At 36.6% G+C, this 27,820-nt stretch overlaps 2 protein-coding genes across 12 annotated transcripts in view; both read left to right on the top strand.

The window, feature by feature from the left end:
* The window catches only part of FSD1L (fibronectin type III and SPRY domain containing 1 like), an 84,853-nt gene extending 68,517 nt beyond the window's left edge, over window positions 1-16,336 (top strand). For all 4 annotated transcript variants that reach the window (XM_073226721.1, XM_073226713.1, XM_073226699.1 and 1 more), the window contains 2 exons: window positions 4,397-4,485; window positions 10,368-16,336. In XM_073226721.1, the coding sequence (XP_073082822.1) occupies window positions 4,397-4,485; window positions 10,368-10,490 (212 nt within the window). In that variant the 3' untranslated portion in view covers window positions 10,491-16,336. The remainder of the gene's footprint in view (window positions 1-4,396; window positions 4,486-10,367) is intronic.
* A 3,388-nt stretch (window positions 16,337-19,724) lies between these two features.
* Window positions 19,725-27,820, top strand: part of FKTN (fukutin) — a 73,098-nt gene continuing 65,002 nt past the window's right edge. For 3 of the 8 annotated variants that reach the window (XM_073226782.1, XM_073226779.1, XM_073226770.1), the window contains exons 1-2: window positions 19,741-19,804; window positions 24,767-24,813. The gene's annotated coding sequence lies outside the window, so the exon portion shown is untranslated. Of the gene's footprint in view, window positions 19,805-19,825; window positions 20,046-24,766; window positions 24,814-27,820 lie in introns of those variants that run through there. The other 5 variants (XM_073226761.1, XM_073226733.1, XM_073226738.1 and 2 more) reach the window with 5 other exon arrangements.

Raw genomic sequence — 27,820 nt, 5'->3', positions numbered from 1 at the left:
CTTTCCTGCCTACTGGATGTCTTGCCCTTCTCTGCTGCCTGTGACGGCTTCCTGCACTCCTGGAGCAGCCACCGGGTTAATCTCCTAAGCTGCTGTGGGCTGGGTGTCCATCAGAGCAGTGTGGAGCCCTGCATAGAGTGGCAGGCATGCCATGTGCGCTCCTCCATGCTAGCGGTGACCCTGCCAGTTAGCTGTGTGGCAGCAGCTGCCTTTGGGTCTGGCCTGGGTGGCTGTGCGTTGGGCTGGGATTCCGGTTGGCTCCTGAGAGCGCGCCTGCTCCCTCTGGGTCCTCTGCTGGTGGGCGTGGGGCTTTTCCACATAGGCTTCTTCCGGGCTCTGGCTTCACTGCTGCGGGTGCGTGCGAGCCGCGCCCGGGCTTTTCGGTCATGCTGCTGTGGGCTAGCACAAGCCTCTCCTGCGGTGCATGGATCTACTCTTGATTCCTTCCAGTGCTTCCACCCCTGGCGTGCACTCCTACTCTCCTGCTACTGGGCCCGTGTGTCGGGGTCCGCGCCAGTTGGAAGAATGACTGGCAGGCTGTCTAGTCCTGTGAGGGGCTTCAGAGCTGCACTGTCTCCATTTAGGGCGCCTATGTTTCCCCGGTATTCCTAGCTGCCGGGACAATTTTGTCCAGCTATGGGGTCCCTGTCTCTTTAAGACTTGCAGAAAGCACTCGCTTTTCTTTTGTCTCATGAGTGCTGGTTGCGGGGACCTGCCCACAGGTTTTGCTTTTCTGTTTCTCTAATATCCAGCACCCCATGCACCTTGTGTCTATGTTCCGGGTGCGGATTTCTAGAGCTGGTTGTTTAGCAGTCCTGGGCTTTCACTCTCTCCCCATTCCGACTCCTTTCTTCCCACCAGGTTTTTGGGTGGGGGAGCATTCAGGTCCCACCTGGCCGTGGCTTGTATCTTACCCCCTTCATGTGGTGCTAAGTTCTCGCAGATGTAGATGTATCCTTGGTGTTGTACTGCATCCACTGGTGTCTCTTTTAGGAATAGTTTGTATTTATTGTATTTTCATAAATATATGTTTTGGGGAGGTGATTTCCTCTGAACTACTCATGCCGCCATCTTTCCATGATCCTTCTACTCTGCTTTTAAATCCCTCCATTGTATGTTTCATTTCAGATATGGAATTTCTTAATGATTGAATCCCAATCCTAAATTCATCCCTGAGTTCTTGAATATTTTTCTATACCTCCATGAGCATGTTTACGATTTTTATTTTGAACTCTCTTTCTGGAAGATTGGTGAGTTCAGTTTCATTTGTCCCTTTTTCTGGTGTTTGTGAGATTTTTGTTTGAACCGGTTTCCTTTGATGTTTAATATTTGTTTGTGGCGCCCTCTAGTGCCCAGAAGCTCTAGTCTCTGGAGCTGCTCAGTCCCTGGGGTGATGTCAGGGTTTTCAGGGGAGCAGCACTGGTGCCTGAGGGGAGGAAAGAGCTGTTTGCTTTTTCCCAGCTGCAGTGCCTTTCTCCACTGCCAGAACCAGTGGGCTGAACACATAGGTATCAGCCTCTGTGCTTTGCATCTGTAGCTGCAATAGGCGGGGCCTCTCTCTGGCTGGCCTGCTGACAGTGCTGGGACTGCTGGTTTGTGTGCTGGTGCAGGCAGGCCAGGAGGAAGGTGCGGCAGGCCGCATATCACAGTGGGGGGCCTCAGAGCTGAGTAGCCATCCAGGGGATAGAGCGCCTGAAGCTCCTGAAAGTTCCCAACCTGTTGGGCAGAGCGTGCCCAGATAATCTTGTCCACTTATCCCTTCTCCCACACAGCAAGCTTCCTGCAAATCCCGCCCCTTCAGCGCCCTCTTGCTGCTAGGAAGCCTCTCATACCCCCCTCCTTTCCTTTCTCCAAGGGCAGCCAGATGTGGATCCCTGTCCTCCACAAACGGTGAGATCTGTCTCTCCAAGTATTCTGTCTATCTTAGCTTTTCAACCCCACTAATCTCCAGAGCACCATTCAATGTAGGTTTGTACTCCCAAAGCAGATCTCCAGGGCTGGGTGTTCAGCAGTCCTAAGCTTCCACCCACACCCATTCCTTTTCTCTTCCTCCTGCCTGTTAGCTGGAGTGGGGGGAAGGCCTTGGGTGCCGCCAGATCAAGGCTTTGGTACATAACCCTGTTTGTTGAGGTCTGCTCTGTTCTCCAGGTGTATGCAGTCTGGTGCAGCCTTCTTTCCTGTTGCTCTTTTAGGATTAGTTGTGTTAACTATATTTTCACATTATGTGATTTTGGGAGGAGTTCTCTGTCTCACCTGTCATGCTGCCATCTTGAATCCGACCTCTGCCCAGATGGAGGATATCACATTTGTCGTTAAGTTTGATCTTAATAGATTTTGCCAAGCTTTTCCTCCATTAAAATCATCTAAAAGTTAACGTGATACTTATCTTTCATAAAATATCTTTAAGCTTTGTCAATTAGGTATTTGATAAGTATCTTCTCTACTGCCATCTGAATATTTATAAAAATTTCGAAGGTGGTATACTGCTGAGCTAGGGAACAATAATTCTATAGATGCTTCTCTCAAAGTTGACACTTGAAGCTAACAAAGTCCAGTTTTACCATTTATAGTAACATTGTGTCCAGATAATTCCATCAACTCTCAACCTAGTTACTCAGAAAAGGAAATAAGTTAACTTTGGTTTGATTTATTTTTATTGATGGCATATCCGTTTTGCTGCATTCTTTTTCACTTATTCACTTTGTATCAAATAAGTAATTTTCCTCAGGATAAACGTAACTTTATTGGCACATATTTGTTTTTCTTTTTCAAATACCAAGAAACATTTGCTTATCTTCTCTCTCCTTTCCATACTTTGTGGCTCCTCAAAGATAGTAGTGAGAAGTGTAATTGTTACCTAGAGCATAGGGTATGGAAGGAATTGTAATGTAGGATGGGATCAGATTCTGGGGGCCTTGAAAAATAATAACAAGCTTGTCTTTATTAGTAGTTGAGGGAGGAGGGCTTCTGCATGTTTTAGAAAACTGTAGTCATATGATAGCTAATCTAGTTTTAGAAATATTAGAGAGTAAATGATTAAATGTGGAAGAGATGGCAAACATAGATAGGGTAAAACTTTTCAAAAGGTAGTCTTTAAGCATTGTAGGCAGGACCAAGTCTGTTTTGTAAAGTATTTTATACTTATTGTCTGGCAAGTACTTTTAATGTAGTAAGCCATAAATAAGTGTGTGTTGAGTGACAGTAGTAAGAAGCACTGAAGCAGCAGGCAATCAAGAAGGGATTTGATAGTGTGAAAGTAGAATTCATAGAACTTAATGGCTAAATATGGATTGCAGGTGGAGACACAGAGATGTTGAAGATGTCTCTGAGGTTCCAGACAGTGTGATCAAGAGGATGATAGATCATCAACAGGATAGGGAACATAGAGAGTTCTAGGGAAAAATGAGAAGCCAGCAGAACAACCATGTTGCATGTCTGGCAAATATTTCAAAATTCAGTGCTAGAATTCAGAAGGAAGTAGAACAGAAGCTACACAGTAGAAACAGCATCTCAGAGTGGCTACTGAAGATTGCATAGAACAATTAAACATTTGTGACCATATATAGGTTGCTTAATATTTTGAAATAATGTATATAAGGCACCTAGTATTTAACAGTAGGCAAAAATGTTAACTTCTTTTCTCCTCTCCTGTTTGGTGGCAGCTAACTTATTAAAGAGCATTGTAGAGAGAAACAAGAGCCTGGACAAAAGGCATCTGCATTTAGAATAGGAGAAAAAAGAGACAAGATATCCTCAGGGTTAGGATACAAACCAAGAGAATAGTTATGGGAGAAAGGTTTCAAGAAGTGGTAACAGGTGTAAGGAGACCATCAGGTTGGACAGTTAGGTGGTCAGAAAGAGTTATTTTAGTTGTATGATCATGGCGAAAGACAGACTGAGAGGATTTTAAAAATGAACAAAGCTGAAGCTGGGATAACTATAGTATGATTTCCAGAGACTGCAGTATGGCTTCAACCAGTTAGAAGACAAGGTTTAATAGACTAAACTTTAAATGGTGATAGAATTTGGGTAGAGAGGCTAAAATGTTATAAATAAGGAGGAAAAAGCCTTGTTTTTTATTGGGCTAAGGAAACTATTTGTTAAATAATGATAAAACCTATAAATAGTTCAGAGTCGAATAAGTAGAATAGTGTCAGATTATAGGAGCACTATGGAACTCTTGAAAACTAGGGAAAGAAAACTGGATTTGGGTTTTTTTCTTAAGCATGTTTACTACTGATATTAAGTGAGAATTATAAAATGCAGTCCTTACAGTTAGTAACAAAAAAAGTAATGCCAAAATATGCACTTAATTATTACTTTTATGCATGGTTATATGTTTGACTTAATTAGATAATATATATTTTTTGTATAATTAGACTTTTCTTTCTTTTAGGTCAACTTTCATTCTATGATGCAAACTCAAAACAGTTGTTGTATTCCTTTAAGATGAAATTTACTCAGCCAGTACTACCTGGTTTCATGGTTAGTACCTAATTTATATTTTATTTGATTTGACATCTTGAAAGAGAACCGTCTATGCTGTATATTTGGGGAACCAGAATCTTATTTTTTCTTCATATTCCTCTCCCTTTCCCTTATCCACTTCTCTCAAATCTGTGATTGTATGTATATTTTTGGTATATTTTATTGAAGTTAAAGTTAATACATAAAAATACTCAAATCAAATCTGATGAATATTCATAGAACTGTACTCATTATCTAAATCAAGCAATGAACTATTTCCAGAACCTCATAAGCTCCCTTATGCCTATTTCCAGCCCCTAATAGCCCTCTTCCAAAGGTTGTTATCTTGAGTTTTAATACCATAAATTCATTTGGCTTTCTTTTCAAATTCATGTAATGGAATCAAACTGAATTTGTTTGGCTCAACATTTTGTTTGTGAGATTATGTTGTGGTAGTTCACTAATAGTATTCCATTATATGACTATATCATAATTTATGTATCCATTCTAATGTAGTTGGATACTTTGGTGGTTTCCCTTTGGAAACATCTGTAAGTAGAACAGCTATGAGTATTCTTGTTCATGTCTTTTGGTAAATGTATGTATACATTTCAATTGGTTATATAATTAGGATTGGGGTTGCTAGATCATAAGGTAACTGTATAACCAACTGTAGAATGGTTTTCCTAAGTCATTGATTATACTAATTTATCATCAGTAATATATGAGAATTTGAGTTTTTCTACATCTTTGTCAAGATTTGGTGTTGTTCTTTTTAAAGTTTGGTCCTTACATTGTGATTTTCATTTGCATTTTCTTGGTGACTAGTGCTGTTGAACACCTTTTTATATTCTATTGACCATTTGGTTATAATCTTTGTGAAATAGTTGTTCATTTCTTCTGCCTGTATTTCTATTGGGTTCCCTTCTTAGTTCCCATTGGTTGATTTGGAGTTCCTTATATATTGAGTCCTTTGCTAGGTATATATATTGCAAATATCTTTTCCACTCTGGCTTTTCTTTTCTCTCTCACTGGTGTCTTTTGATGAACAAAAGTTAATTTAAATGTAGTTCAATTTATCAATATTTCATTTATGATTAGTCCTTTTTGTGTTTTAAGAAGTCTGTATTCACCCCAAGGTCATGAAAATATTGTGTTTTCTTCTAAAAGCTTTTCCTTCAGATACTGATTGCATTTACAGTGCAAGTACAAAGAAGAATTGATGTGTTTGTTGTGAAGTTGGGGTCAGGATACATTCTTTAATTTCATATGGATATCTGCTTATTCCAGGACCATCTATTGAGAAGAATAGCCCTTTTCCATTACAGTGCAGTGTCATCTGTGTATAATATTAGATAATTCTATGTATGGTAGGCTGCATGTGTATGTGTCTCTGCACATGTATATAATTTAAGGACTACTTAGTTTCAGGTTGGTGTATATAATAAAAACATGATTCTCCATACAAAATGAAACTTAGTTTTGAATCTTTTTTAAAGCAAATATTACTGTTTTATGCTTTGCATTTCTCTATAAAGTTAGGGGCTACTGTGAGAAGATCTGCAATCCAGTTAAGATCATCATTATTCTGGCTAGAACTTGGGGGCTACTTCTACAAATCTAGGTGCTATATTTCCATTGCAGACTGGGTGGAATGCTTTGTATGTATATTCTAACATCATCACCCCTAACTGTAAATCCTCTCAACCATGAGGAGAAAGGATTCAGGTTATAGGTGGGTTTAAAGTACAGTACTTTTAAATCTCAAAATTGATAATGATTTACTCTAGATACCCTAAAATCTTAAAATAAGTTTAGAATAATGCTAATACCATGACTTCTACTTTTTCATTAAAAAGTAAAAGTGATTAGTGAATAAAGTTACTGTTCATAGAAAACTACTTAGGGATATTGCAAGTGGTATTTTTTTTTTTACTTTGTCACAAAACTCTGCTGTATTATTATGTATTTTTGGCTGCTTTTCCAAATTGACCAGCTAGAAACAAATTTTTTACCATATGAAAATCAGTTATTTTTTTCCCCAAGTCTTAAATATGTTTTGATAAAAGGGGAGATTTCATGTTTAATTTGAGTCACTCTCAGATAGATACGTAGTGAGTTTATTATTTTTTCATTCCAAACATACTATTGTAATTATGCTAGTAAATGTCATAAGATGCTTTAGGAAATGTACTTACAAGCTGGTTAAATTTTTTATTTATCTTTGTTGTTCATTGAAGACTTGTTTTTATTAACTAGGCAAATGACTGTTAAATGTTTTGTGTGTACAAGATTAATTTTTTTTTAAGTCAGGTTTATTGAGGTATACTTTATAGAATTACAATTCTGTGGGATCTGACAAATGCTTACAGTTTTATAACCACCACTATAATCAAGATACAGAACATTTCTATCGCCCTAGAAAATTCCTTCATAGTCCTTTGTAGTGGACCTCTCCTATTATACTCAGATGTAGCAGTCACTAATCAGCTTTAGTCTCTATAATTTTGTCTCTCGCAGAATGATTATCAAAGAAAAAAATGGTATGGTATGTAGATTTTTGATTCTGTAGTATATTGCATTTGAAATTCATCCATGTTGTTTTGTTTGTCATTAGTTCCTTTTTATTGCTGATTAATGTTCCATATTCGTTATGTACCATATGTTACTCAATCATTCACCAGTTGAAGGACATTTAGGTTCTTTTCTTTTTGGCAACTATGAATAAAGGTACTGTAAATATTTGCTGTGGCTTTTTGTGTGACTATTCATTTTCATTTCTCTTGTGTAAATAGCTAGGAGTGAGGTTGCTAGAGCACATTGAAAGTGTATGTTTAACTTTATAAGCTACCATGTTTTCCAAAGCATTTGTACCATCTTTGCATTCCTACTAACAATATATGAGAGTTCACCACATCCTTGCTATTATTTGATATTGTCAGGTATTTAGTTAACAAGCAATTTTAACAGGTGTATAATGGTATTTCATTGTGGTTGTAACTTAAATTTTCTTTCCTAAGTGATGTTGAGCATCTATTTTTTCATGTGCTTACTTGCCATTTGTATCATTTCTTTGATGAAGCCTTTTAAAAACTTTAGCTCATTTTAAAAATTAGGTTGTTTACTTTTAAAAAAATTACTTATTTTTTAAAGTATCAATGATATACAATCTTATGTTGGTTTCAATATACAACACAGTGTTTCAACAGTTGCCCATATTATTAAATCTTCACCCCGCCTAGTACGGACACTGTCTATCAATGTAGTAATGTTACAGAATCATTAACTGTATTCTCCAACTTATACCTGTACTACCAACTTATATTGTGATTGTGAATTATTGTACCCCTTTATCCTCTTACCCCTCCCCTACAAACTCCCCAATAACTCCCTCTTTGTAACCACTATTCCCTTTTTGGTATCTATGAATCTTTTGCTATTTTGTTCCTTCTGTTTTGCTTTGTTTTTATATTCCACAAATAAGTGAAATCATTTGATACTTATATTTCTCTGCCTGGCTTATTTCACTGAGCATAATACCCTATAGATCCACCAGTGTTGTTGCAAATGGGAGGCTTTCTTTTCTTTTTATGGCTGAATAGTATTCCACTGTGTATATGTACCAAATCTTTTTTCTCCATTCATCTATTGTGGGGTACTTAGGTTGCTTCCATATCTTGGCTATTGCAAATAGTGTGGCAATAAACATAGGGGTGCATATGTCTTTTTGAATCACGGATTTTGTTGTTTTCAGGTAAATTCGTAGTAGTGGAATTATTGGATTGAATGGTATTTCCATTTTTAGTTTTTTGAGGAACCTCCAAATTGCTTTCCACAGTGGTTGCACCAATTTAAATACCCACCAACACTGTAGGAGTGTTTCCATTTCTCTGCATCCTCACCAACATTTATTTCTTGTCTTTTGGATAGTGGCCGTCCTAATTTGTGTGAGGTGATACCTCATTATGGTTTTAATTTGCTCTTCCCTGATGATTAGTGATGTGGAGCATCTTTTCATGTGCCTGTTGGTCATCTGTATTTCTTCTTTGGAGAAGTGTCTGTTTAGGTTCTCTTCCCATTTCTTAATTGGGTTATTTGTTTTTTGAATGTTGAGGCTTATGGATTCTTTATGTAATTTAGGTGTTAACCCCTTATCAGATGAGTCATTTGTGAATATATTCCCACATACTGTAGGGTGCCTTTTTGTTCTACTGATGGTGTTCTTTGCTGTACAGAAGCTTTTTAGTTTGATGTAGTCCCATTTGTTCATTTTATATTTTATTTCCCTTGCCTGAGGATATGTGTCCAGGAAAAAATTGCTCATGCTTATATCAAGAGATTTTTGCCTATGTTTTCTTCTAAGAGTTTTTATAATTTCATGACTTATATTCAGGTCTTTGCTCCATTTTGAGTTTACTTTTGTGTATAGAGTCAGACAATAGTCCAGTTTCATTGTCTTACATGTAGCTGTCCAGTTTTCCCAGCACCAGACTTGTTTTCTTATTAGTGAGTTTTAAGATCTCTTTATGTATTCTGGATATGGGTCCTTTATCAGATTAATGTTTTGCAAATATTTTTTCCCTATCTGTGGCTTTTTTCATGTTCTTAATTTGAAGAGATATGTTTCATTTTGATGAAGTCCAGTTTTTTTCTTCCTTTTTTTATGGATCATGCTTTGCCTAACTCAGGGTCACAAAGATATTCTTCTTTGCTTTCTCCTTGACGTTTTAGGTTTCTTACATTTGGATTTATCCATGTTGAGTTAATTTTGAGGTAATTGGTATCAGGTATGGTTTGAGATCTATTATTTTGCGTATGGATGTCTAAGTGTTCCAGTATCACTTACTGAAAAAGATTAGCATTTTCCATTAATTTGCCCCTGCACCTTCATGCTAGATACTTTGAATAAATATTTTGACAAATCACTTAAATAATTTCCAAGGAAGTAATATGATAGTTTTATAATCAGAGAGTCACTTTTGTATTTTGGGAGTTATCACTACTGAACCTGCTAGTTTAAAAAATCTAGATGTTAATTATGTATTATAAATTTTTATGGGTCAGTAGATTTTTTGGTACAGTACTGTAAGGATATGATTAAAGGTGGGAATACTTCAATAATTTCTACCGTTTTCCTTGCCTTAAGCTTTTGTCTGCTACATACATGGCAGTTCATGATCTGTATTCTTAAATGATCCACGTTTTCACATTTTAATTCTCTTGACTCTGTTCTATATCATTTTATTGAATGATAGCTGCTCTGTTCACAGGCAAAACAGTTTTATTTTTCAAAAGCTCATATACATATATGATGATAGCATATGGCAGATATATCTGGATATCACCATTTGCATTATTCTCAGAAGTCCTTAAAGAATTATAAAAGAGTTATTATTAACAAGTTAGGGAAGAAATTAATGGATTTTACTGTGTTAACAGGGAGCAGTGCTGTTAGTTTCCTAGAGTCTCTCAGGTCACATCTTATTAATTATCAAAATCTAAAGCAGTAATTGGAATAAGGAAGTTGGCTCTTGCGCACTTTTCTTAGTTGTAAAGTTAGCATCAGTAATGATAACCTATATCTTTTGCTTAGCTTAATCCAGTTTGATCTCCAAATTTCTGCCGCCTTTGTTAGGTCCCTCTCTGGAGCACAGTGGGTGCTCCAGTCTTGTGCTCCAGTGGATTATGCTTACCACAAAGACTTCCTCTGGCCTCTGTGGTTTAAAAGATTTGAGTTAGCCTTTGTGTCTCCCCTTAGTTCAAATATGGAGGTTATCAGTTTAGAACTTGTTAATGTTCACATACTTAGCGTTTTGCCTTTCAAATGGAAATTTTAAGAATCTTTTAAGTTCCAATTTGACTTGACGTTTGACTGAAGCTTTGTTTTTGTCTTTTCTTAGGTCTGGTGTGGTGGACTTTCTTTGAGTACTGGGATGCAGGTTCCAAGTGCTGTAAGAACACTTCAGAAAAGTGAAAATGGAATGACTGGTTCAGCTAGCAGCCTAAACAATGTTACTCACTAATGCCTATTTAGAATATGCGGAGCCCCCTTTTGATTGGGAGGCCTTTTCTGTGCAGTTACTAATCACTGAAGTTACGAGTGGTGGAAGTCAGGTTTGCTATGCTCTGCTTTAAGGCCTGGAATCTGTTAGCATTAAGCATCTAGTAGGAAGCACTCACAGGAACCTACTGTGCAATATCGTGGAAGCAGGCACATGTCAAACAGGAAACCGATGTTTTGAAGAATAAGTGAGAAAGGTAGTATATAAGTAGTTACATAGAAACCCACTTTTGTGTTTCTTGGATTACTTTGGCTCTTCTAATATGTTTAGTTACATATGGTAGTCCTAGAGCCTGAGGGAAAAGCATTTAAATCTTGCCACCTCTCTCTATACTTCCTTTAAAAATGAAAATTGCAGCACTACCTATTATTTATTTCTTACACTGAACTTTAAAAATAAACAATCCTCTAAGTTTTTATGAAAATTTAGTAATTGGGGATACTGGAAGGATCTTCTTACAATGGCTTATTTTTTTCCTTTTTATAAATGAGTTTTGCTAAATTATCCTCTAATGTTTACTGACTAGATTGTACATCATTTTCTCTTTTCTAAATATGATATTTCTCTTGTGGTTATGACTGAAAATAGAGAGTGGATAGACTTAACAGCTTAAAATCACTCAAACTGCAGTTCTTTATCTGCTGCACTAACAGTGGCAAAGGAGATCGTTATTGTCCTGTGGAGTAATTCAACTTCATTCCATCATTTTAAATGAGGGGTAAGATTTTTCAAAGCTTTATGTTTTCTGATTTTGTTATCTAGTTTAATACTACCTTTAATAGTTATCTCTGGTAAAATTCTCACTTGAGTTTGGTAATAACTGATAATTATATTGATTTTTAACATTTCTAGTAGGAATTAAAGTTTATTGAAGTTATCTAGAAGGCAGAAAAACCTATACTACTTAAGTTTTATCTAAGAAGGATAGGTTATAAAGAGTTGCCTAAAACTTATTTACTGAAGTCATTTATATCTGCTTTTTCATAAGGTATGGAATGGGTTAAAAATAAGTGTTTTGAAAAAGCCTACATATCTCTGACTTATTTGGCACATGACTATTCAGAGGTTATTCTCTCAATCCTTTTGCTACATTTATTTGCTTTCTTAATGGGTATAATCCTTTCAAAAATCAATATAGACTCAAAGTTGTAATTACAGTATTTGAGTTCCTTGAGCATTTTAAAGAGGTCTGAACTTGTATATTCCTTGATATTTGAAACTCTTTTAAATTTTTCATGTTGATTTTCTTTCATTGATATTTTACTTATATTGTACCATGACACCTTTCTCCCAAGAAGTGGCTTGCTGCTTACATATGAGTTGCCTTTTACAAAAAGGCCTGTGAAATAGGAATAGCCTGTTCTTTCTTAAAGTTACTGCTTAATGATAGGATGATTAGCTAATTGAGCAATTTTATTTGAGCTGAGTATTATTTTTCCAGAGGACATTCATATCTGCACCATTATCTATGAAACACTGGTAATTTTAAAGACTATAAGGCAGTTTAGAGAATGAAATATGTCAATAGATATTCTTTTACTTCTCCCAAAAAATATAATTTTGGATTTTATTTCTCCTAGAGATTTTGAGAAATCTCTGGATGTTTTGTTCCCTACAGTGGGGTTATTTAACAATCTAAGGAACCAGGAAGCTATTACTGTCTTTCATAGAGGCAAACCTGAAAGGAGTAACTTAGTGGTGGTGCTGTTTTATGTGAACAGTTACACATGTATATTTTAGCAAAAATGACACAGAAAAAGCCAGGAGTTCTTGTATAAAATTTTAACTATTATGTTTTTATATAATTGTATCTTCTCTTTAATTCAGTGCCTTCTTCCTCTAAGCATGCTCTTGCTCCATGCCCCATGTCAACTGATACGTAGGCCAGCAACCATTATGTTATTAAACTGGTGAGGGCCTTCTATTGCACGGGGTGTATGGAAAAGGAAATATTAATCAGGGGCTGGAGGAGTGCATATGATTCTTTCCTGTGCTCATGATATCATTTGAAACCCTTCATAGTTTTTTAATATTCACTTGGAAAATTCATTTGAAGTAATGCTATTATACTTCAGAATAAAAATCTGAGGTTTTCCTCTTACTGTGCTTCTTAAAAGTCTCTAAAGATAAAGAACAAAATGTACAGGGTTTTAGGTTAGTTGTTTTGTGTTTATTTGTGTTGAGTTAAATTGGAAAAAGTTTGCCATTCTCATTTTCAAAGTAGAAAAGAATCAACTGTAGTGCCTATTTAAATAGTTTCAAATTAAGGTAACTATTAACTTGGCCATACTCATTGGCATTTGAACTAAAATTGCTCAGTTTTATTCATTATGGAAAGTTTTGATATACCCTTTTAAACATCCTTTATTAGTTTATTTACCCTTTGTTTTGATAGGCCAAACATGATTGCTTTCTGTAAAAGAAATGCATGAGAGGTTGACAGTAATGGATGTATCACAGGTGTAAAAAATTGTTTTATTAAAACATGCATTAGTATTACATTTCTCTTTTAGCAGTAAATCCCAAACCAGTTTTAGTAAACTGGATAAAGAAATGAAAGAATTGCCTTAAGCACTTTAAAAAATTTTTTTGTAATTCATTTTGACTCTTTGGACTGACCATGTCACATATGTCTTTAATGTTCGGTAAATATGTATATGCTAAGCATTTAATAACTGAATGCATGTAGAAATTTAATATACAGTGATCTTTTGAGTGTTACAGATAGGTAAACAAACTGAAAGTATTAGGGGTGTGCCTGTCTGTACATGAATTTGATTTATGGTGTCTGTACCATGTTGAGAAACCATGAACTGCTGCTGTACAGCTCTATTTGGCCTATTTTATTCTGTGCACAGTAATTTTAGCCCACGTTATCATCTAAAGACACATATTGACTTGGTTTTATTTACTCATTTATGAAATTAAAGCATGAACACTATCATGTATAATTTGAATTTTTTGTGACTGGTCCTTGGTGGTATAAATAATAAAAGTAATTTTTAATGAAGTCTTTTAATTAGGCCAAAATACTCTATATCATGACTTACCTAGAATGATTAGTTTTTTGCTATATACTTTTCCCATAAAATTATAGTCAGTTGTATAATTTTAATTGTTTCTTTTGGAAACACTGGAAAAAAATAGAAAAGGATAAAAAAATTGGAAAATGATTATTTCAAAGAGTATTAATTTTAGAGAGAGTGTAGACTTCTTACTCTAAAGTATGTGATTTGAGGCTAAAAAAACTAAGGATCATATTTTCAAATCATCATAATGTTTTTTAAAACCTGTATTTGTTAGATCAGTGTTCATTCATTAGCTGATTCATACATCAAATATTTAAGTGTCTGTGATAACAACAGTCCTACTTTACTTTCAGAATTCTAAAATTAATGAAGTTTGATGTACTGTGAGTATAGTTTTGCTGCTACTGAGTGGTATGGCAAAGTTTACATCTTCAAAAACAATGTTTTGAAAGTAGATTTGTTAATTTTTAAAAAATTCAAATTAACTTCATATAATATAGTTCACTTTTATATAATCACATAAAATGGGTCTGGAAAATTTTTCCCTTGATTTTATTTTCACACTGCATATATTATTTTTTATTTTTTATTTTTTATTAAGGTATAACTGATATATGCTCTTATGAAGGTTTCACATGAAAAAACAATGTGGTTACTACATTTACCTATATTATCAAGACCCCACCCATACCCCATTGCAGTCACTGTCCATCACACTGCATATATTCTTTTAGGGAAGTATATGGTCAGCATAAATTTATTCAGTGTCCAGGCAACCATAAAGTTATTTGTTATTTCTAACCAAAATGTCCATTTCATAGTGCTAATAGTATAGCATTATAAGAGATCATGAATGTTTCCTTAATCATCACAGAAAAATTACCTCATGTTCAGTATAATTTTAGTTTTGTGCATATCTTACAGTATTCACATTTTGCAAATATTTGTGATCCTGGTATGTCATATATGATAGCTTTGTTACCTGGAACATTTGATTAATGTAAATACTTTAAGCTTCTTAAGTAACTTGGAGTTTAGATTACGTTTGGTATATGTTGTTTTTGTTGAAAAGATAAATTGTTGGATATGCCATATAAAGGTTAGTATTGGCATATAAATAAGTAGAAGAGATTGCCATAGTACTTTTCTCCTCAGACCACGCAGTTATTAAAACAGTATTTGTTATTTCTGGGTCAATAAAAGGTACTGACTTTTGATTCATAATCATTTGAGTTGTGTTAGTTTTAACTGATCTATTTTCTTAATGGTACCCATTAAATATAAGTTGGTTCTTGGGAATGGACATGAGAGGATTTCACAGTATGTAGGGCAGAAGGTAGGTGAATGTGTTTGCTTTGGCATGGAGTTTCTTAAGTTTGGACCAATTTTAAAATAAGTCAAATTGTAAATGATTGGTAAGAGGCATTTTTATTAGTATTAGACATTTTTGGAGAGCCTAAGAGCTATGAGAATACTTTTTTTTAACATTTCCAATATCTCTAAAGTACCAAAGCATTGAGTCTAGTTTACCATTTAAGGAAGGCTCTTTAAAATCAAATTTATAACTAATTCACACTATAAGATATATAATAGCTAAAGTGTTGGAGTAATTTATATTAAATCACTAGTCTTTAAAAAAATTTCTGGATATAACGAAAAATATTTTGGCTTCATTTCTTTTAAAGTATTTAAACTTAGTTCTCATCTGCTAGATCTGTGACCTCTACATAAATCACTTACCATCTTTGGGCCTCCATTGCCTTACATAAAATAATTGTAACTTGTTCAGCCTACCTCGCAGGGTTGTTGTGAGGAATAAAATGAAATGGAGTATGTGAAAGTTGCTTCAAAAACAGTAAAATGCTTTGTAAATGTTTGGATACTTTTAGATGCCATTTCCTTGATTAAAGCATGTGCTTACAGTGCTATCACCAGAACTAAAAAAGTGATTGAAAAAAAGAAAAACTAAACCCTGATTAAAACATCCTTTAACATTCTTTAGTTTGTGCATGACAAGTGGCCTTTTTGTATTTTCTCATTAAGCCTGTTACTCTTAAGTCAAGACTTTCTAGAATTATGTAACTTGTCCCATGGCATTAGTATGTTAGTGTAGAATAGTAGCATAATCAAATGATTTAAGCTGTGTTTCCATTCAGGCATTTGCACTTTCAAATGATGACTTCTCAGTGCCACATGCAAAGTTTGAATTTGGTCTAAATAATTTTTTTCCCAAATATCCAAATAGTTTGTCATCATTGGATAAATGGTAACAGGCATATGTGCCCACTTAACATTTGACAACTTTTGTTGCATTGTCATTTTTAAAAAAATACGAGGAAGCATTTCAAAACCTTGTTAACCTGGCTATCATTTAGTATCCTGACATATGTTTTGCTTTCAGTTGGATTTATTAAACAGTTTGCAGGTCTTGGTCTACAGGTTATTTGGTATGTCTAATCATTATGGTTTTGCTATGTGGTTCTGATAATGAAACTTCTAATTCCTCAGGTTTAACATTTAAGTTATGGATGAAGAACATTAATCAACTACTTGTAATGTATTCAGTGCTGCATACTAGTGTTTTAATAAGCATATTGCCTCATTATCCTTGAAAACAAGACAAAGCCTTTTAAATGGTTTTTAAACTTTAAAATAGAGTATTCAAAGTGGAGTAATTTGTATGTTGAAATGATTGTAAATTCTGTATAGAATGATTGAGTTGTTCTTACAAAAGCACCTGGAATATCTCATCTAGTATTAAACATTTTTTCTGCTTCCTTTTGCTTCAGTGTTTACATTTCTTATTATGTATTATTTATTGTTGCAACTCTCATTAAATATCTACAATACACTGTTGAGAATGTGAAGATTAAAAAAGTCATAGTCCTTTTGCCCCAAAAGCTTATATTTTAGAGCAGTGCTGTTCTACATAATTTTATGCATGATGATAAGTTCTATATTTGTGCTGTCCAATACAGTAGCCACTAGCCACAGGCAGCTTTGAGCACTGTGGCTAGTTAAACAAGGTACTACATTTTAAATTATAATTTAAATGTAAAGAGCTACATCTTGCTAATAGCTGCTATTTTGTATAGTGCAGCTAGGGATGGAAGATGAAACATACTATAAGTAACTTACATAAATCAGAAACTTAGTTTCTGTCTTTGGAACTTGACACATCTTGAGTTACATTTTGGTAGATGGTAGTAAGGTAGGTAGTAGAACCAGAACCTGTGCCTATAAAAAATTTGTGTTCTAACTTGAAATCAGTTTAAGAGAAAAAAGAAAACCAGTCAATGACTAGATGAGACTGGAATTCCTGTAATAATGGTACCTGTAAACATGGTACGACTAGTAATTTTCAGCAGGAGAGGAATGAAGGGAGATTGGGTAGTCTTGATTCATAGGGAGAGGAGTGTGACAAAGTTATTGAGAAACCAATACCCTCATGTAGAAGATGGACTGTGAATGGTGCAACATTTCTGGAGAACCATTTAGCAACATCAAGATTTTAAATACACATACCTTTGAAAATTAATTTCTAGGTATTTCTCTGACATACATAGTCATAAATAAGCCAATCCTTATTGCAGTATTGTGACAGCAAAATATAAGCAGCCTGATTGTTGAAAGAATGGGCTACCAGGATTCTGAAGTCTCCTTTTCTAACTTGCTGTACTAGCAAGCTACCATTATTATGTGCTTGTCTAAATATATTCTGCATTGCCCCTCCTCCACCAACAAATGTTCTAAAAATTTAGACCATTATGGGGGTTGATTTCCTCAATTAGAGACCTTCCATGGTATATATACCCAGTCCTGTTCTGCCTGGTTGGATCTCTGTAGGATACTCAGGAATTTGTACTGTATTTTTCTGTCCAAGTGTTTCCATTACCAAACCCTTTTTTTACATTTACACTGCATGGTACGACTAGTAATATACCCCTTTTGCCCAAGGTCACTGGGATAATTAGATGGTGGTGCTTCAGCAACCCTACACAGCTGTTACAGACTATGCTCTTAATGGAAGGGTATTCGTGATATTATGAAATGGAAAAAGCAAGTTCAACAGCATATGTGTGTACGTGTAACTTCAATTTGGGCATGAGGGATCCCTTACCCTCTGGCTGTGCCTCCCCCCATGGAATGAAAAATTGAAGCCACTTGGATTCCATGTTCACTTATTCACTATGCACCAGATAACCAGAGCAGCAGAATTCCCTGCTGGACCAACCCAAAGATTGCTTCCAGAACACTGACAGGCCTCTTCCCCAGGTCCATCCTGAAGACAGACTGCACTACAGGTGTATATATCTCTATACTTAAGAGTGGGGGGCAGTTTGTAAGCAGTGAGGATGGAGCTTGGATGTGTCAACGAGTGTCCACATGCATGCATACCAAGACCCTTAATGATAAGATGAGCAAGAAGTAAAAGACAGACTCAGGGTCTTGGGAGAAGAGGTTGACCTAGTTCTCATGCTGTCACTTTGCAGCACAGGTCTGAAAATGCCAAGTTTGAACCTAGATTTCCGTTCCTTTGGAAGAAGTATTTGTCAAGGTAGGAGGAGATACAGTTGACTCTTGAACACAGGTTTGAACTGCGCAGGTCAATTTATGTTTTATTTTCAGTAAAGATGTACAATTTTTTTAAAGATTTGTGACAATTAAAAAAAACTTCATTTTCTCTAGCTTTATTGTAAATACAGTATATGATAAATATACAAAATAAGTTAATTGGTAAGAGTAAGGCTTCTGGTCAACAGCAGGCTATTAAGTTTTGGGGGAGTCTGAAGTTACATGTGTTTTTTAGACTGTGAGGGTGGGAGTCGGTGCCCCTATTCCCCACATTATTTAAGAGTCAACGGTATGTATATTTGATGGTTAATTCTTACCTATTTAGACACTTAAAATATGTCAGAGTTGGCCTCCATTTGTATTCTTGCCCCAGGCCCCACTCTGTTAGGGTGGGCCAGAATATGTGGTGTGCTCCTGCATCTGAGTGATTTTTAAGATGGATCTTTGCCTATACTAGACAGTTTTTACCCTCCTTTAGGTAGGTAGGTTTAGCCCAGGCTAGGCTCTTCTCTAGTATGCTGGAGAACTATGCTCCCACCAGCTGAGGTTTACATTTACCTCCAGTTAGCTGTTTGTTCCCAAACCTGTTTATGCCAGTGGCAGTTATTTTTGTAATTATATACTTTAAATATTACATAAACCAATGAAATATGAGTATGAAGTTACTTCTAAGTGGGGGAAACTTGAGATGAAAAGCTAAAAAGCAATTGCCCAAATAACTGTAAATGATAGAGGAGAACAGCAAAAATAAAAATCGAGCACTTTGAGTTCAGATTTCTTCACTTGTATATTTAAGTTGATTAACCTACCAACTACTAGTTCTAAGTAATGAGGATTCTACAGAATGAGCTTGTATGTACACACTATATTTCTGGAAATGAAAACTTACAAAAGTCATAAACCCTGGAAAATGAGAAAAAGACTTTAAATATGTATTTTCAGTTTTTACTACGGGCTGTTAATTGTAATTTTGGGGGAAAGTTTAAAATTACAGTAAAATTACAATGCTTTACAGTTTTTGAAATTTATGTCAAAGCTGATACCTTTCTGATCCTTACCAATAATTCTCTGCATCACACTGTTGAAAGTTAACCAGGCACCTAATTGTATGTGTGTGTATTTCCAGCCGTACACGGAGTAAACAGTCCGCTGGAGTTCGGATGTCTTGCAGGCACCTCAATCCCACGCGCAGCATTAAAACTCAGCAGCTATTTCCTACTCTAGCCTCCATCTCACTCTAACCCTCCATCTCACTTCATGGTACCCAAACCAGAATCTAGGGAGTTACTCTGAATCCCTCTGCATAGCACACGCACTGAAAAATTATTCGCTGTTCACCTGCAAATTCACATTTAACTGGCATCCTTTATCTGGCAAACTCACACGCTTTGGTCAGCTGGTGTCTCTATAATTCTTTCCCCTTCCTAAATCTCAGGTCGCCTCAGTGCGCTGTTGTAGTTACCCAGGCAAGAGGTGAAAGGGCTTTGGCGCAGTGCTTAGATCTCCAGAGTTAAGAAATCTGGGCTGTGAGAACTCGGGGAGGTAAGGAAACGGCAGCCGCACCCACAAGCCGAGGTCCGGGTCGGCCTGAGAGAGGCGCCGCACTTGACGGCCCTTTTGCAGCGCTGGCTGAGAGTGCCGTAAAGCGGATTGCCGCCGCTGATGGTTGAGGTAAGGTCGTGGGAGTCCCGGCTGGGTCGCCAGGGATGGGCAAACGCCTTCAGACAGGTGTCGCTAGTGGCTCGAGTGCCTTCCCTGGGCATTGCCCAGCATTCCGGACACCTGCCCTCCCCGCAGAGGCCGCGGCGGGCCGCAGGTTTGCGCGCTCCCGGCAGGGGTTTCTTAGCCCTCGAGCAGCTCGTGGTACTTGTCCCCCCGGGCCGCTCTTCCTGCGCTCCTGGGCGTGCAGCAGGTAGAATCCTCGTCCTGGGACAGGTTCTGTTTTGGAGGGTGATTAGACCCTTGCAGGACTCGGGTTGGGGTAGTGAAGTTTGAGCAGGGTCGTGAGCGCCGTCTCGGGACTTGCGAGAGCGTCTGGGCGCGGCGAGGGTGGGGAGAGCACCGCAGTTGTAGGGCCCATGTCTGCAAAGGTAGAGAAGCATGAAAGGAGCTGCCAGGTTTTAGCAGCACGGCATATTAGGATCGTGGCGGCGGGGATGAGTGCGGGGAAGAGAAGGCCAGGAATGTGGCAGGACCTGATGTTGGGTTCCGACTGGGAAGGACCCTGCTGCCCTGTGAAGGAGTGTGTTCTCCCGTGGGCAGTGGGGAGTTACCACGACTTCATAGGAAGGGGTCATTTAATTAGCCATTCTTTCCCTTTCCTCTTCTGAATTTACCGAAGCACCCCTTTGTGTGATTAATAATTGGTGGACAGTGCTAGCTATTCTGAGTAAAGTTGCTTATGGTTTTGACGTCTGCCTTTTGCTTATATCATCAATCGGGGGATGTCAGGAAAGACCGGATATATGTAGAGGTGGCAGATAGAAACTTTGGATAGGCGTACAGAGAACCGAGTTAATATTTCATCGCCGTTACAAATTTCTTAAGTAAAACAAGGCAGGTCACTTCTCTCTGCGCCTCGGTTTTCTCAGGTATAAAAAGGGGGCCTAGATGACACCACATTCTTTCTGACTTTGAAGATAGAAGGTTTCCAAAGAGTGAACATCAGCCTGTGAAGAAATGATCAGAGTGCGTGAGGGAGCAGTGAGTTAAGAACTGAGGAAATGGGGAGGAAGGCTGGGATTGAACTATATATGCTCTGTGGATGGATAGTTGCTCAACAGAGATAGTTGAGCACCTTGGATAAAGACACAGAAGGCAGAAGTGGGCGTTTGTATTTTAGAATCTAGTTGTGCAGGTAGGTTTGAGAAGACAGAGGGTTTGAGAAGGATAGCACTGGATGTTGAAGGAACCCAAGTGGAAAGAAAGTGCAGTATATTCTGAAAAGGAAGAAAAAAAGGAATGAGAGAAATGTCTATAATATACAGGACTTGATTTCTTGGATCCAGGTGATTGATATTTTGAACCTGGCTTTCCAAAAAGTGAATTTAAGTGCTTTAGCTCTGGTGTTGCCAGTAGCTATCCTCTTGGGCTGTCGTTTAATTCTTCTGGATACTTTTCTGCTCTGTAAAGTGTTGTTTTTGCACTTAGTGGTCTCCTCTCAAAGTGAAGATGTGGAACTACTCCTTTTGAGGGGCGAGGGAGATAGTTGATGAGAATTGTTAATTTTGAACATGTTAAATTTGAGATGTAGACAACACAGTTGGAAATGTAGGTAAACGGAGTTCATAGACTGGAATTTAATTAAAAGTTTTCTCTCCAAGGCAGTGTTAAAATCTTGAAAATGAATTTGCCTTAAGGAGAGATCATAGACAGTAACTAGAGGATATGCCCACACATGGAAGGTTAGAGAAATGATTGAGAGAGACATGCGGAACTCAGAGCTGTGAGCAAGAACTCCTTTTAAAAAAGATTACATGTAGGCACAGTAGATTCTTAGGGCCAACATTGTTAATAAAAGAATTTAATGGCATTTACAGCAAGTATTAGGTACCCACTTCTGGGAACTCTGACAGAAAACAAAGAACTCGAATAGATATAATCTCCACTTTCTAATTGTGTACAGAAGTAACATCATTTACACATGTATTTATTTAACAGTTATTTGTGTTTGAGGCGCTGCTGGGTGCTAGGGATATACTGAGGAGCAAGGCATGCATTGTTCCTATCGTGCCTGCATGTGAAGGCTTCAGCAGTGAGGTGCTTTTCATATTTTCACGTACATATGAATCACTTCAGGATCTTGTTAAGCTATAGGTTCTCAATCAGTAGATCTGTGGTAGGGCTTGTAATTTTGTATTTCTGACAAGCTCCAACATGATGCTGGTACTGCTGTAAGTAGCAAAGATCTGGATCCTGTCTGGCAAACGTGGCAATTATTAAGCCACAACTACTACCCATTATCTGTTTTTATGAAGAATTTTATTGTGTTTATGAAAATAATTTATGCTTATTATAAAAATATTGAGACAATGTAGAAAAGCTTAAAGAAAAACATAAAAATCACCCCATCTCCCACCATCTAGAGGTAATCACTATTGATATTTTAGTGGATATTTGTTCATTTAAATATGTATATATATTCATACTTAATATGTTGTACTAAGTATGTGCCACACTCTGAGCCCTGTGTTTGATTCTGTTAGTTTTACAGTTTTACTAAGATCAATGTCCAAATATCCTTAAGCCAGCAAGTAGGTACTTGCATTCTTCTTTTTAATAATCTTAAGATTTTTTAATGGAAACAAATTAATACAAGTTAATGTTTTAAAGGTATATACCCCAATTTAAAAATGGGCTAATGAACATAGGTCATGAACATAGGTCTAATAGAAGAATGACTCATGTCCAAAGGATACTCATTGGAACAATGAAACATGTTTTCTTTCTATCAAAAATTATATTTAAAAATCTCTGTTCAAATTAGATATATTAATAATCCAGTGTTGCTGAGGTACAGTATAAATTATTATATATATATTTTATATATAAAAATTGGTAGAATTTACTTGAAGTGATTTGTTAACATGGATTTAAAAAGTGGTACTTGCATTCTTGAGGGGAAGACTACTCAGTTAAAAAGAACTTGGCTTAACACCGTTCTGTTACTCCAAAAATGGGAAGGTATTAACATAAATCTTAGAATGTGTGGGCTGTAGTAAATGATATTTGTTAATTGACCCACAGAATTGGAAAAGACTTTTTATAGTTTTCTAAAAAAACTTACTTTTTAAATTAGAAAATCAACTGATGTTCACATAGGGTAAACAAAAGAAAAAGAAGAGCAGCTGCACTCCTCCCAACCCAAAGACAGCCACGTTCTTACTCTGATGTGTATGTCACCTAAGGTAGCTCTTAAATGAATCCACCAAATAACTTATGTACATAACATTTGGGTTAGAAGAAATCCTTGTTCCCTCAAGTTCCTGCTGCCTTTGAAATAACCGTCATCTATTACTTATACTCTGTAGTCTTCTGACAGGGAGCAGCCCGCAGCTAGCCCAGGGTCTCACACACAGGGTGCAGTAGTATTTGTGAACTTAATGGAAGAAGGAATGAAGCAACAGACCAAACTGTCCTGTGTGACATAAACTCTGGGTGTCACTCTTCACCTTGCAGCTGCTTTCATTCAATTCCCATCTCAAATACTTTTGTAATTTCCTGGGCACGCGCAGCTCTGCAGGGGCAACAGAGATCCATTGTATGTATAAAGCTGCCTTTTAAGTCTACGTGCTTGAAGTTCACTGTGCAAGAATATGGAATATGGAATCCTGGGGAACAGGGAAACGTGTATGATAGCATCCTGTCTCAAGGAACTGTAAGACTGACAGCAAAAAAACAAAATTAGTACAACTTTACAGTGCTGTGAGAGTATATGGGGCAGGGACTTTGAGAGCAGAGGGAACTACTAGTAGACCTTTAAGATGACTATTGTTAATTATTGCTAGCATTTTATTGTATATATTTATCATGTTAGGTGATATTCAGTGCTTTATATGTATTAATTTGTTTAATCCTTAGAACAACCCTGTGAGTCAAGTACAATTATAGATCCATTTTAAAGATGGAGGCATAGAGAGATTATATAACCTGCCCAAGGTCATATAGGCTGCAAGTGGCAGAGCAGTATCTGAATACAGCAGTCTGTCTTTAGGACCTGTACTCTTGACTACTCAGTAGATAGTGAGGGGCTGAGGATGGGAGGAGAAGGCATTGTAAATGGAAGGAATAGCATAGGCAAAGGCTCCCAGAGGAGACACCACTGTACCAGTGGGTTCATACAGGGAGTAGTGCTAAGAAAGCTCTAGAAGGCCATAAAGCAGGGGAACTGACACAAAGTTATACTATAGAAATAATTGGACTTTGGTCCCTAAGGTGCATGGCTATTTGGAAGAAAGCCTAGTAGCAGAGTATTCATATAGGGGGTTTTCTATATAAGCAGAGGGCCTTTAAATTAGGCTAACTATACTGGAAATGGAAAAGAAATGACAGCATTTAGAGGCACTGAAGAATATATATATAGTTTGTTGACTGGTTAGATGGGGAGTTAGAACCACAAAAATGATTTTATTTTGAACATAAATAATTGAGCAAAACAGGGATATCAACCATTAACAGAATAGAGGGGCCAGTCTGAAAGAGCTCTGATTTGAGGGTGGTCAGCAATTTGTTTTAGGTCCTAGAGGAATGTTCAGGAGGACATATCCAGCAGTCTGCTGGAATATTTATAAGTAGTAATTAGCCAGTAGATAATGGGAAGTATACCTAATAAAATGGTTAAGAGGATGTAAAGAGAACATCCATCCAGATTTTATATTAAGCACAGAATAGCAGGCATATTAGCCAATACCATTTCCTTCACCCTTTTTCTTTGCCCCTGACATACTAGTCATACTAGCCCTCATATCTTCATTTCCTTTATTACCTAGCCTTTGTTTATCTAGGTCTGTCATTTCAGACAGTTTCCAAAACCTCATCACTGCATGATCTTTGGGAAAGGAGTCACTATAATATTTAGTGGTTTTCTGTAGCATTAAATGGAGAGACTAATATGTATTTTTTTTTATCTTCAAGTGTCAGCATGTAGAGGTAGAGACAAAGGGTGAAGAAGAGAATGAGTGGTAAGTAGATAAAGAGGCTTTATCTACAGACTTCTTAACCCCTTGCAGTCTGACCTTTACTTTTCACACTATTGACACTTGTGAGAAGTTAGCAGTGAAAGGAAAAGAAAAGAACAGCTGGATTCATGGAAATGGAGGAGGGCATTTCAGACAAGAGGGAATGAGCAAAAGTAGAGGCAGGAAAGGGTGGTGTGTATTTGAGGATACTTGGGCAAAAACCATAGGGTGAGAAGTGGGAGAAAGCCTAGAAAATTTGCCTGTGGTCAGTCAGATTGTAAATACCCATAAATGCCACTGTATGGAATTTGAATTTTATTTGTAGGTGTTAGAGAACTATTGAAAAATTTTGACCATGGCCTAACTTGATTCATCTGTCAGCAACTTGGTATGTCTGCCAATGTATACATAAGATTAGGGGTAGGTAGAAAATGGAGACATCAGTTAAAATTAGGACATCAGGTACAATTAGAGTCTAAATTAGAGTGACAGTGAAGATATGAGGAGTTGATACCAGAGATATTTTAGAGCTAAAATCAATGATCCTTGGCCTCTTTTTTTTTATATATAAATATCATATTCATTTTAAAGTGGAAACTGCATTCCTAATGGGAGAGTGCTAGCAGAAAGGAATGTTTTGACAGGCCAATATTCCTTCTTTGCAATTGAATTGCCTTGGCATTTATAGAAAATAAATAAGGTAATTGGATGTCATCTTGATAATATAAGTGTACTTAAATAGTTGATTATAAATTTGCAGGTTTATTTTATTTTAAGATGTAATAGTAGATTAGAGATGGGTCCAAAGAGACAACAAGATGTTAATTTGGACTTTATCTTTGTGTGATAAAAGGCCTATGTAGGCCTTTTATGCTTTCCATTTGTTAATTCAAGTTCAGAAGAGGCTGAGCCATGGTACACTATGAATGTTTAGATTCTACTAGGAATAAGTATACAATATGTTGATGCACTATTCAATACACCTGCAATAAACTGGGCTGAAATATTTAAAATGAGGGTATTCTTACTATCTGGTGAGCTGCTGTTATCAGAGTATGGAATTGTTTTATTTTAGCAGGTCTTAGCTGACAGCAAAAACTAGTACCATCATCAATGCTTTATGTTGCTGGTTTTCACAGGAGCTAGAACATGATCATGATTTATTCAGTTATCATTGCTTTATACATTTTCTGTAAATCAAGTGGATTGATCACATCATTGTTGTTTTGATTTCTCTTAAGTGTTTGTTTCATAGCTTCTGCTTTGTATATATAGGCTTTGGCTCTGGAAGCTCATGTGGATTGGTTTAAAACCCCATACCAAGACTTCTGATTTTGAGTTGGCAGAGTAAATGCATTTGTGCCTTCTTCTATCTGAAATTACCCTGAAACAACAAGGAGAATGAGAGACAGATATAGTTGTATTGGTGATGAGACTAGAAGCCCTATAATAACCACAAACCAAAATATTTGAGAAATGGTTGTCAAATGTAAGCAGGAAGAGGTTAAGGGAGAACTCTGAGAGGAGGAGATTTCAGAGCTGGTAGAGCAATGAGAGATCTGTTTACAGTGGGCTCAGGGTGCAGGAAGGCAGTGGGTGCTTCCTTGGATTGTTTAGCGACATGGACTACAGGAAAAGAGAGCAAATGAGAAAGCACATACATACACCATCTTTGCAGGAGGCACTCTCTTGGTGAGGCAAGAAGTAAAGGCTAAACAACTTTCTCTTGCTTCTTACACACATTCTCTCTGTCTCTCCCACCCACACAGATGCATACAACACTGTCATGTAAGAGGTTTCTTGTATACCAGAAGACTGTTTTCCAGGCCGGAACAGAGTCTTGTTTTTTCCTTCCATAATCCTCTTGCAAGTAACTGAACTGAGCAGAGTTCATGTAATTCAAGATAAATAATACTAAAAAGGAAATGCACATAGTATCTACACAAAAAAAATGCTTCAAGAAGAAAGGATTTTTAAAAAGACAGGAAAACAAGTGACAGAGAACCTATGAGAAAACTGTGCTGGCCTAACAATTACTTCTTTAAAATAATAGACAAAGTTAGTTGGCTTAGGAAGAAATAGTATGACAGCAATATTTGGGGAATCATCATCTGGTAGAGCTCAAGAAAGAAAAGCAAAAAATAAAATTAGAGAAATAAAAGACCACATTGGAAGCAAAAGGAGAATTAACATGGTTGAAAACTTAGTAAAGGATATGATGACAGACTTCTGAGAGCTGAACAAAGTGAAATGGGAATGAAAGGAGATGAAACAAATACTTGATTGTAGTACTGGAAATAGAGAATTCAACATTCGAACAGAAAAATACTCAAACATTTAACTTAAGAAAATTTTCCTCTAAGAAAAGAAGTCTTGATTCTACATTGAAAGAGCATATAATGAAGAAAATTAATATGTAATCAATATCATTATATAACCTAGTTTTTAAAAACTGAATTTCAAAGGTAAAGAATGTGGCCTTTGCTCATCCCATTCATAAGAGCAGTGTGTAGGGGAGTACTGGAAGAAGGACCAGATATTTTAAGGAAATATTTAGCATTATGGGACAGTGATACAAGTCACCAGGGGAAAGGAAGTGTGACCTAAAGGCCAAACTATCAATTGAAAATTGTTTTTGAACAATGCAAGAACTGAAGAAAATAGTGCCCCTAAGTTCTTTTTGATAAACTTCAAGAAGATAAATACCAGCCATCCAGTAGATGAACAGAGATGACTGAGCAATAGAACGAGGAACATAGAGAAGGCATAAGACCAAAATAACTGAAATCTGTAGTTACAGAATATAATAGAACTGTAACAATGTAGAAGTAACTAATAAAAGTTAGGATTAAAAGAGGAGAAGGCAGGAGGTAGTATAAATTGGCTGATTTCATCTTGTTTTTTACCTATTCAGTAATAGAGGTGTTAGTATATTGTAAGGAATAAACATAAACACTTGGGGAACTAAATATGTTTAACTAAAACAGTGAAGAGGAGATAACTATATTTA

Source organism: Manis javanica, chromosome 2, assembly GCF_040802235.1.
Source record: "Manis javanica isolate MJ-LG chromosome 2, MJ_LKY, whole genome shotgun sequence".
In the NCBI taxonomy this organism is placed as follows: Eukaryota; Metazoa; Chordata; class Mammalia; order Pholidota; family Manidae; genus Manis; species Manis javanica.
The sequence above is the reverse complement of the archived record's forward strand: the minus strand, read 5'-3'. Positions and strand labels throughout refer to the sequence as shown.